General features: G+C 34.1%; 1 protein-coding gene across 1 annotated transcript; it reads left to right on the top strand.

Moving 5' to 3' along the window:
• The first annotated feature begins 98 nt into the window (after positions 1-98).
• LOC145936233 (uncharacterized) lies at positions 99-11,410 on the top strand. Its single transcript, XM_083038243.1, has 28 exons — positions 99-551; positions 1,340-1,402; positions 1,498-1,596; positions 2,019-2,059; positions 2,127-2,189; positions 2,265-2,378; positions 2,550-2,694; positions 2,867-2,991; positions 3,069-3,275; positions 3,503-3,601; positions 3,793-3,901; positions 4,030-4,217; positions 4,300-4,516; positions 4,991-5,079; positions 5,154-5,315; positions 5,561-5,722; positions 5,815-6,012; positions 6,358-6,502; positions 6,645-6,905; positions 7,111-7,244; positions 7,375-7,644; positions 7,824-8,039; positions 8,184-8,273; positions 8,516-8,897; positions 9,239-9,454; positions 9,854-10,026; positions 10,152-10,373; positions 10,697-11,410. Exons 1-28 carry the CDS (start codon positions 359-361, stop codon positions 10,841-10,843), a joined length of 4,530 nt encoding a protein of 1,509 aa, XP_082894369.1. The 5' UTR covers positions 99-358; the 3' UTR covers positions 10,844-11,410.
• The last annotated feature ends 569 nt before the right edge of the window (positions 11,411-11,979 follow it).

The raw sequence follows: 11,979 nt of genomic DNA, 5'->3' as shown, positions 1-11,979 counted from the left end.
TTTTCTATTGAAGGCGAATATATTTACCTTGTTTTTCTTCTTTAGCTTATAAAATAAAAAATATTATTCAGCGTAAGTAAACGAAGAAGGAAACCAACAAGTATATAAACTCAGGAAAAGAGAATGAGGGGGATGTTTGCGGAATAAAGCGACGGCGCCTGGTAGAAGAGAGGATGATGACCTCCCTTACATCACGCTGTGCATCTGCTAAATAGATGATACGTCGGTTGCAACGAGTCTAGTTGCCCTCAGCCTCCCGATAGAGACGAATCGGGAGATTGGGATTTGTATAATAAATTTCCTTGTTCTCCAGCAGAGTCTATTATTCCACCCCTGCCAGATAGAGGGACGTTTCTCGATGAGGCGGCAGACCCTACAGCTGATTACAGGGCTCCTCCTGGTCCACCTGCTGCTGCTGCTGCCGAATCAAGCAAACGCTGTGAAAAATCGGCCGAGAAAACAACGGTCCAGATCAGAGAAACCGCAGGCACAGCAGTTTGACGATTATAATTACGATTATGAAAATTACGACGACTACGAAGAAAAAAATGGTGAGTTTGAAAAATTTCTATATACTTATTGAGACACACATGCACATATATACATTTATACGTACGTACAATTGACTCGCATTATAAGATATAAAAACGATGATTGATGTAATAAAATAATATTCTGACAATTATTTGTCTATATTTCACAGTATTTTCTGTGCTGTCGAGCCTCTTATTTAAATGTTGAATATCATGAGACTACGAAATCTTTGCAGATCTGCAAATCTTATACATGAATGATGTACACTTTTTTCTTAAACTTCCTCGTTAATCGATAATTAAGTACGTAAAATAATTATTTCACTTAATCTTATCATGTAATAGCAATATAATTTTATCTATCATTTTTAATAATAATTATCTATCATTTATAATAATAAATTAAATACAATTTTATTTATAATTTATATAGAAAGAACATTAATTCTTAATATATGTGATAAATGGCAAACAGGTCATTTATGACAGTTGTCTCAAAACGGCGGAAGTCTTTTGTGCTAGAGATCAATCTCGTTAAGCCGTACAAAATAATTAATCACTCGTGTTTTAATCGGAGCAATGCGTTTAATATCATTTATTTCAATTTATTAATTACGAATGCGCTTCAATATAATTTACAGCTAAAGAGTATCCGCATATTAGCTTCCTCGCGGATAATAAAGGTGCTAAAATATGCTTTGAACTAGCGAATGACATATTATTGTTGCAATAATAAGTTGTCATTAATATCAGTAATTTTTTATTTTCCTCGATACTAATAATAAGAATATTATTTAATTATTCAGAGACGATCACGACAACATTACCACTTCCTGGGATTATTCCATCATCAAGCACACGAGTTTCAGGTGAGCATGCGATTCGTGTTTATATATCATTTTAATATAAGAAAAATTATTATGAAAACTAAAGAATTGATGACATGTATAATTAATGAATTTAGGATACTACGAATCATCGACAGAAAGTATGGCATCTTCGTACAGACCGGAAAAACCTACAGATTTACCAGTTCCAACGACAACTCTCTTTTATGGTCGTGGTAAGTGACAAATTAAGTATCTTTTTATTATTGTATTTAAAAAAGATAAATAATTACATAATATAATATGACTGATAAATAATTAATATTGAAAATAATTATTCTTGATGTTAAAGAATAAAAGTCTGTATAAAATAAATCTATTTCTTGTTCATCTTATATCGTATAACATTATTTATTATATATTTATATTTTTATATCTTTATGTATTTATATATTTTTGGATATTATAAAGTTACATATAGCCCTTGAATTAGTTGCATTACGATTTCCTTTGCACAAATAGAACGTTAATCAACAAACAACACTCTGAATAAAAACAGAGAAAATAAAAAAAAAAGAAAAAGTAAATAGATAATTAAAATAAGATATCTTTTAATCGTATATTTTCTAAAATCTGTTTGATTGTTTGCACATTCTAGATTTAGAGCAAACTAATGCCACATCCGAACAAGTTCATTCAGTAAGTAATTGATGATTGAAAAATTGAATTGAATTTTGTAAGAAATAGTTTCTTCTCTTGTGCCCAGGTTCCGTCCACAGAAATTTTACCGGGTGAAAGTAACGTATACAGTTCTGTGGCTGGTCCACGAGTAAGTGATTATTCATAAAATTATTTCTTCAGAAAATATTGAGAAAGATTAATAAAAATAAAACATTAAAAAAAGGGTGAACCCGGTAGACCTGGAGATGCTGGTCGTCCGGGTGATTCAGGATATCCTGGACAACCCGGAAATCCCGGAATTCCAGGACCACCTGGGCCTCCAGGACCTGTACCTGATGTAAGAAATTTTTTCTGTAATTTAAAATTGTTTCTATTTTTTTATATTATGTAAGAGAATTATTGTGAATTATTAATTATTTATACAATATATTTTCTTTATATGGGGTCTTTTCTATGTATATTATTATAATAAATAATAATTTATATTAATATAATATCAATGATACAGGTATCTTTATATTATCAACAATTGGCTTTGTCTCAAGCGAATCAAGATAAAGGTCCAACAGGTGCAGCTGCACCATTGTATGGACCAGAAGCATATTCTTATATTCAAGCGCAAGTAGGGCCGATAGGTCCGCGAGGTTCTCCAGGTAAATTAATTATTTTTAATAATTTTATTTAAATAATAAATAAAATCGTTAATCTTATATATAAGTAATATTTGTTTAAATAATTCTGTCTTAAAATATATATCTAAAAATATATTTTTTATCTAAAATCTAATATTTATACAAAAATTATTTTCTTTGTGTTTATTTGTAGGTCCAGCCGGTGCTCCAGGTCCTCAAGGTTTTCAAGGTACACACGGTGAACTTGGTGAACCGGGATCTCCAGGTCCTCTTGGTGCTCCAGGACCTCGAGGCTTACCGGGACTACCCGGAAAAGACGTAAGAGAGTATAATAAGAATTCTCTCTCTTTATGTACAAAGAAATATTAAAAGTGCTATACAATATTTAACGACAGGGTATCAGTGGAGAAGATGGCGAGACCGGTCCGCCAGGATCACCTGGTCCCGTGGGGTCACGTGGTCTTGCAGGAATGCCTGGACTTCCAGGAATAAAAGGCCATCGTGGTTTCCCGGGTCTAGACGGAGCAAAAGGTGAGCAAGGAGTTTCTGGTGAAAAAGGATCTATGGGCGCACCAGGACCAATGGGGCTGATAGGTCCAATGGTATGTATAAAAAAATAATGTTCTGAATATTCGGATCTCTAAATGTAGAAAGGAGAGGGAGAGAAGAGATTTAAAATAGATTTTTATTGATAATAAGAGTTTTAATGTTTAATACATATTTAATGCTGAAGAGAGAGAGAAGGGGTGGAGGAGGATGAGGGAGGAAGAGAGGAGAGAGAGAACACATTGTTTTGTACAAATGTTATTGTTGGTTGTTATTAACACAGGGTCCAGCGGGGCCACGTGGTGAGAGAGGTAGAGAGGGTTCACCAGGCTCTCCTGGATTAAGAGGCCCTGATGGAATTATTGGATCACCCGGGCAACCTGTAAGTTATTTAATTATTCAATTTATATACGAATTGGAAGTTTACATTTTGAAGAGACTTATTATAAAATACACCTAAAGATTTTTGCAAGATTATAATATTTTTTTATTTATGTTATTCTGAATAAAGTATACAATTGTATAATGTGTACAATTTGCTATTTAAAATATAACATTATCATTTACATATAGGGTGCTGTGGGTAAATCTGGTCCACCAGGTTTTCCAGGCAATCCTGGATCTAAGGGCGATCAAGGATCACAAGGACCAAAAGGAAGTCAGGGTTTACAAGGCCCGCGAGGTGAGATACTTTGATTGTTATCTAAATAAAGACAAAAGCTGCATTGTTTTTTATAAATGTGTTTATATTTATTTTGAAGGAAAGCAATATTTATTTTATTGATCTCTTAATTAATATTTCTTACAAAGGTGAAAGTGGCCGTCCAGGACAGCCTGGCGAGACAGGTCCGCAGGGTATTCAGGGTAAAGATGGGAGTCCTGGCGAGAATGGAGCTACTGGTGCGATAGGACCCGTTGGTCTACCTGGATTTCCCGGTACTCGAGGTCAACCTGGAGCAGCGGGTAATCCTGGTATTCCTGGAGCCAAAGGAGCAAGTGTATGCATAATTAGCGTACAGTTTATAAACTATATGAATTACGTCTTAAACTTTATATATACTTTTGACGATATTTTTACAGGGCCTTCCTGGTGAAAGGGGTTTTAAAGGCGATTTCGGCGTGAAAGGTGATGCAGGAATACCCGGTCCGCGTGGACTTCCGGGACCTCCTGGCAACGAAGGCAAGAGAGGCAAGAGAGGTGTGCGTGGACCGATCGGTGTCGCGGGACCTTCTGGAGAACGCGGTACACCTGGAATGCGTGGGCTTCCTGGGCCGGACGGTCCGGTCGGACCTCAAGGTATCTTATATTATATATTGTATTGATTAGAACATCATTAAATATATTAAAATACATAAAATACATATGCATATATAAACGTTATTGTTATAAAGATTTTCAAATAATGATATAAGCTGAGAATATATTATAATTATATTTTGTTATATGATATTTTTCGGAAAATGTTAATTAAAAAATATTAATTTCTTTTGAAAATAATAATACGAAGATAGAAGTTTGATTAGATTTATAAAACTATAAATAATATTTTAATTTGATATCACAATCCAAGTTTTATGAATATTGAATTAAATAGAAGTTTATAATTTTTCAATGTGGTTAAACCTTTTTGTTTTATTATAATCTTCCCAAAATTTCTGTCTTAAATTGTCTTCACATATTCTCTCCTTTTTAAACATATACATATAAAAAAATGCAATATAAGAAATATAATAATAATTGTAAGTAATCGTGATTATAAATAATTCTCAGGACATCCTGGTGATCGTGGTCCAGCGGGAGCTGTTGGACCGAAAGGAGCTACTGGGGATCCTGGACGACTTGGATCGCCAGGATTACAAGTATAAAAATATTTTAATATCACGATTCTCGCGGTATGAAAAGTATAATATATAAATATTGGTTAAAATTTCAGGGTTTGCGTGGTTTGATGGGTAAATCAGGAGCTCCTGGAAGACCAGGCAATCCTGGCGAACGTGGAATTCAAGGCGCAGATGGCAAGCCCGGAGAACAAGGTTCACCTGGACCTCAAGGTCTACCAGGATTACTAGGGGCGCCAGGAGAGAGAGGATATTCCGTAAATAATATTATTGATTCTTCGTAAAAATTAACGTGTGCACGAAATTTTCTACGGAAAATACATTTTCACAATAAATAGATGCAAAAATATAAGGTACTTTCATGTGTACACACATATTGAGCTTTACACAATACACAGGTATTGTGAGTATTAATATTAAATAATAGGATTAAAATGTAACAAATGTTAATATCGTACTCTAATCTTTTATTGTATTTTTTCAAACTTTTATGTTGTGTTAGGGAGAACCTGGAAAAGATGGTGAATCTGGCAATCCGGGTTCGCCCGGTCCGAGGGGAGATACTGGTAAAGAAGGGCCTCCAGGAGTACAGGGTCCATCAGGTCCACCGGGAAACGACGGCGCGCGTGGTCCTTCGGGATCAGTTGGACCTAGAGGTTTTCAAGTACGCAGCGTTGAAATATACAATTTTACAATCTTGTGATGCAAATATGAGCTAAATGCGAGATTTAACGTGTTAATAAAACTTATGCACAGGGTCTTCCAGGCGCCACTGGTAATCCAGGTGTTCCAGGAAAGGATGGAGAAGCGGGGTTACAAGGACCTCTCGGTCCGCCGGGACCAGTCGGCAACAGAGGCGAGCGAGGAATTCCGGGAGAAAGAGGACTCACCGGATCTCCGGGACCTATGGGCCCGAGAGGAGAAACTGGAACGCAAGGCCCTGATGGTCTTACTGTAGGTTATTATCTCGCTTATATGTTTTAATCGTTCAGAATCAGAATATTCCGTTATTTCTATTTTTATTCTTTCGATGTGGAATGATTTAATATTGTGATTTTTAGAAATAAGCTTTTTAATTTAGATACAAAACTTTATATTTAAAATAAATTTACAATCTACAAATTTACATTATATTTACAAATTATTGACTTGTGCATTTTGTTTCTAAACGCTTCATATAATAGTGTATCCGGAATAGATCTTATGTATAATATAAACGTATATATAATATGAATTATATATGTATATATAATATAAATTATAATATTTATTTATATTTATATTATTTATTTTCTTTAGGGCTTACCAGGGCCTAAGGGAGAAAAAGGCAGTCTCGGTACATCGGGATTGTTAGGACTTCCTGGCGCGAGAGGATTACCTGGAGAATCTGGACAGAAAGGAGAGAGGGGAGCGGTCGGACCAATTGGCCCTGAAGGTCCATCAGGTAACATCCTACGTTTTATTGAAATGTAAAATCTGGTAATATTTAAATTAATTTGCAAACTATTAATGTCAATGTAATATAAAATTCAATTAATGACAATTTATTAACAAGACATGCATTTTTTTACTTAAATTTATTGCAGGACACATTGGAGAACGTGGTTTACAGGGAGAAGTTGGACCCCCTGGTTCTCCTGGGGAACCAGCGGAACGAGGTGATCCGGGAGCACCTGGTCTTATTGGCGAGCCTGGAGCACCTGGTAATCCAGGGGACAGAGGTCTCCAAGGATTGCAAGGCTCGCCGGGTTTCTCAGGTCCACAAGGATTAATCGGACTTCCTGGTCTAAAGGGTGATCGTGGATATCTGGGTTTAAAGGGAGAGCAAGGAAATCCGGGACTATCCGGTAATGAATAAATAGTTTTAAACTATTTTATAATTAATGACATGGTCGCTCGTAAAATTATTGTGTGCTTACAATAATAATAATATATTAATATATTTATTATATATATTTAAATTACATATATTTTTATATTAAATATTTTATAATATGTAGATTAGAATTATTTTAATTCACATGTAAGTATATAAATTACATTGGTTAATAGGCAGTCCTGGCGAAGCTGGACCACCTGGACCTATTGGACTTATCGGTGCTAAGGGAATTAGAGGTGAACCGGGTGCACGAGGTGAATCTGGCTTGATGGGACCACCTGGTATCGCGGGACAAATTGGTCCACCCGTAAGTCGTTAATCTTCATTAATTTTAAACAAATAACATATAATGTAATTAATAAAAAAAATAACATACATTTAATAAATAATAGAATATTAAAGACTTATAGAATATACGATTGGTATGTGTGTTACAGGGCCCACCGGGGAATACAGGATCACCTGGTCCTCCAGGATTGCATGGTGCCAAGGGCAACACGGGCGATGCTGGGCGTTCTGGAAATCCAGGTCCAATTGGTAATTCTGGTCTACCAGGAATAGATGGAAATAAAGGTGAAAGTGGATCCCAGGGTCCTCAAGGACCGACCGGTCCTCAAGGACCTCAAGGTTCATCCGGCGAGAGAGGTTTGCCAGGTTTACCCGGTTCTCCTGGTTCTATAGGGAGTAGAGGATTACATGGGGCACCTGTAAATAAAAATATATACATATTATATTTAAACAATACTTTATTTAGTTCTCTACATTGTTTTTTTTAGTCATTAAAAAAAATTTTTTTTATTGTATTTTTTCCCTATAACTATTATAATCACTATTTTTTTTTCATTTATAAATAATTTTATATAACAAATTGACATTACTTTTTAAGGGTGAAACAGGACAACCTGGAAAACCAGGTGCAGCAGGTCCATCCGGACCACCCGGATTAATAGGCTCTCCTGGCTTCCCTGGTCCCGTGGGAGAGGCAGGACCGGAAGGCCCAGTTGGAAAACCAGGGCTACCAGGAATAGCCGGCCGACCTGGTGATAAGGGACCACCCGGAGTATCTGGTGCAGCAGGCCCCTCTGGTTCACCCGGATTACCAGTAATTATATTATAATTTTTATTTTCCGCTTTTCTTTTTTATATATAGATATACTATATACTATAATTTAATATATAAAATAAAAATATATCAGTATAAATACATATATCAATAAAAATTTATTTATTTATTTATTTTTAATAGGGGCCACCTGGATCTACAGGACCTGCCGGACTCGCCGGGGAACCTGGTCCGAAAGGTGAAGCGGGACCACAAGGAGTAGAAGGTCTACAGGTAATGCACGTTTATTAAATTCAATTAATTAAATAATTAATTAATTTATATATAATAATAATTTATATATATATATTAATAACTTAATTTAAATTAAAGTAATAATAAAGTTGAAGAAATTATCTTCGATTAGTTTATGATATTAAATCTTACAGGCTTAAAAAGAAACATAAAAAGTACTTCGTATATAGTAATAATAATGTATATATAAATCAAATTCTGGTGTATTATGACATTTTTAGGGTCCACGAGGAAAACCCGGTCCGGCAGGCATCGAAGGTGCAAAAGGCGATCGTGGAGAAGAGGGATCGAAAGGGACGAAAGGACATCGCGGATTCAATGGTTTGCAAGGATTGCCCGGCGCTTCTGGTTTGCCAGGGGAAAAGGGTATGCCTGGTCTACCAGGACTTCCTGGTAAAGACGGAGAGCCAGGTATTAGAGGTAGTCCTGGACGGGAAGGCAGTCCAGGGCCTATAGGACCTGCCGGAAATCCTGGACCATCAGGTTCATCTGGAGAGGAAGGTCGCCATGGCTCGCCCGGTCTTCCAGGACCTCCCGGACCACCCGGTCCTCCTGGAGAAATTGGTTTTGGCTACGATACCGCGTCTCTAGCAGCATTTCTACGTACGATTTAATTGATTAAAATATATTTACATAAATATAATAGATTATAATTTATTATAATTGATTAATTTTATTATATTTGATATAATTATTTTATTATATTTTAATATTTATATTTTTATTACATTTTATTTTATTATATTATAATTGATTAACTTTTTTATATTATATTTTATTATAATTGATTTTTAGATTTTAGACACAAACATATAAGATGTTCTAAAATTCTAAAATATTGCTTATGTTAGACTTTCTCGACTTTTATTTGAGTTTTTATATTTAAATTAAATTTTTTAAGATTATACTATATTTGCGTAAAAACTTTCTTATTTATCATACAGAACAAGGTCAAATTAAAGGACCAGATCCACTCGGTGATGAACCACCAAGAATATTTAGTAAAGATATCACTGAAGAAGAACGAAGAGAATTGCTTATGAAAGCATATGAAAATCTAAAGTCATCGTTTCAAAAATTGGTGAAGCCAGATGGTGAAAAGAATTCGCCGGCCAAAACCTGTCGAGATCTATTCGTTGCCTATCCAGATAAATTATCTGGTAAGTCTTGAGTATCATTCATTTAGTTTACGTCACAGTTACTGCACTTTCTATCAATTTCCAATTTTTCCATTTAAATTTCATTTCCAATTTTAATTTTCATTTGCGACAGAAATAATCAAATATATAAAAATAGCGGCAACATTTCTTCTGAGAAAAAAGTTAAGCTAAAGAAATCTTTAATCCAAAGATAATATAAAGAACGATGAAAATATTATTCTATATGTACAGTGGCTTATAAATAAATAATATACATTTACTTATAAATTAAATGAAATAATTCACGAATAGAAATATTATCACGAGTCACATATGTATAGATAGAACTGTTGCATTATACAAGGAGTTAAATATGGATTAAAATATTTAAATTAATATAAATTTATACATATATAATAGGGGAATATTGGATTGATCCAAACGAAGGAGACGTACGAGACGCAATCTTGGTGTATTGTGATGCTGAGAAACGTGCAACTTGCATTTTACCGAATCCCGTCCGTTCACCAGAGATCACTCACATCACTGATCAACAGGAGACCTGGCTGAGCGAGATAGACGACGGCATGAAGGTTGCTTTATATATTATATCTATATCTATATACTTGCTGATTTCGGCTGTGTTAATTATTGTAATGAAAGATATAGAACGCATTTCTGAAAAATAAATACTTATAAAATGTGTTTGCATTCGCAGATTACATACAAGGCGGATAATAATCAAATCAATTTCTTGCAATTGCTCTCGAAACGTGCGCAGCAGAATATTACATATCATTGTAAAAACAGCGTCGCTTATTTCGATTACGAGCGAAAAACATACAGAAGGAGCTTGAAGCTTCTGGCTTGGAATGACGTTGAATTGACATCACGTGGCAATCAGCGTCTTAAGTACGAGATGGTAACAGACGAATGCAGGGTAAGTTAAATTTTTTTATTCCATTCAATCTGTTTAATCCATTTTTTATATTTTTCATAAAACGAAATAATATAGACAATTTTAGATTGTTTTCAATATATTTAACATTATATGTCATGATTTTATTTATTTTTTATTTTTATATAAATAATGAAACAATTATTGTTTATATAATATAAACAGAAAGAATATATTTGTGTGGCTAAAATCATGTTAAAACAGAGACGTCCATATGAATTCAAATGTATTAAATGTATAAATAGAATATTAGACGGTTTATTATATTACATAGTTTATTTATATATACATCACACAATTCATAGCTTCATCAAAATCATTGGGGTAAGACTGTGGTCTTATATGAGACGGACAAACCCGTGAGACTTCCCATCTTAGACGTGGCTTTGCGAGATATCGGAAAACCTGAACAAAGTTTCTCCGTTGAAATCGGCGCGGCTTGTTATCAATAACACAAGGTATAATTATTTGATGCAATATTACAACTGTTATATCTTACTGGATTTATGGACTATCCGTCATTTTCTATTTTACATATAATAAGGAAATGATGTCTTCCAATATATCTTAAAGAGATTAGATAACTATATATACGCTAAAATTTTTTTACAATAAAATTAGCAATTAAACATTATATTTAATTTAATCTGCATAGTGACCGGTGTATTGTGTGTATCGGTATTTTTACTTCAAGTTCTCGAATAGCAGAAGTAATTCAAAAATACTTAACACAAGTATTTGTAAATTAACTATATCGCACCTCTTATATTATAAGAAAAATGTGAAGCTTAATTGAAAAAAATTATATCTGAAGAGCGATACTACTTGAATATCAACAAAATTTTATCGGAATACTTGAATATTATCCACGACCAGTGACGTATCTATGGGGGAGGAAGAAGCTTCAGCAGCCCCCGAAATCCGCGAGATCTAATTGATTAAGTTGTCAGCATTTTCGCACTCATAGAGCACTGTTTTATTAAGTAAATAAAACTACAGTTCACATTGTTTAATGTTAAGTATGAATTTGATTTAATGTATAATTGCTCGTTCCAGCCGCTCTTCCTCCCCCCCCCTTCCTCATTAAACAAAATTCTAAATACGCCACTGTTCACAACTATATTATCCATCGGATATATGTGGATATCCATGTGTAAAAGATATTCGAGCAATAATTATAGATTTAGTACTATATACGCATTGTGCCAAAAATGCTTTATATTTGTTAGTATTATATTTGTTCTCTGTTGTTTCTTTTTAAATTTTAAAGTATATGAACATATAGAACGTACAGAAAATATAAGAAAGTAGATAGGATATAAGAAATATAAAATCTATAAATATATAAATCAGAGAATAGATAAAAAAAGATCCGTTTTATCTAAAAGCGCAACTATATCTATGCACTTTTATATGTGAATTGCATTCCTCGTCGTATAAATTTTATTTGATCGTGGATCCCGATGCATTCGTAGAATCGTAGCTACTGTTGCGTAAATGGAACTTGGTCATCAATGTCAAATATATCGATCAGTGCTGTATTATAAAACAGTAGCACCTGGTGTGCAAGTTTGTGAAATTTATATAT

Source organism: Prenolepis imparis, unplaced genomic scaffold (assembly GCF_030444845.1).
Source record: "Prenolepis imparis isolate NDT839.2.m4 unplaced genomic scaffold, iyPreImpa1.0 SCAF_5, whole genome shotgun sequence".
Taxonomy (NCBI): domain Eukaryota; kingdom Metazoa; phylum Arthropoda; class Insecta; order Hymenoptera; family Formicidae; genus Prenolepis; species Prenolepis imparis.
This window is presented reverse-complemented; position numbering and strand designations above follow the sequence as displayed.

Excerpts from the sequence above, each read along its gene's own strand:
- LOC145936233 (XM_083038243.1), top strand. The coding sequence starts at position 359 with ATGAGGCGGCAGACCCTACAGCTGATTACAGGGCTCCTCCTGGTCCAC. Across the intron at positions 3,602-3,792 it reads TTGGATCACCCGGGCAACCT|GGTGCTGTGGGTAAATCTGG; the intron begins GTAAGTTATTTA and ends ATTTACATATAG. Across the intron at positions 10,027-10,151 it reads AGATAGACGACGGCATGAAG|ATTACATACAAGGCGGATAA; the intron begins GTTGCTTTATAT and ends TTGCATTCGCAG.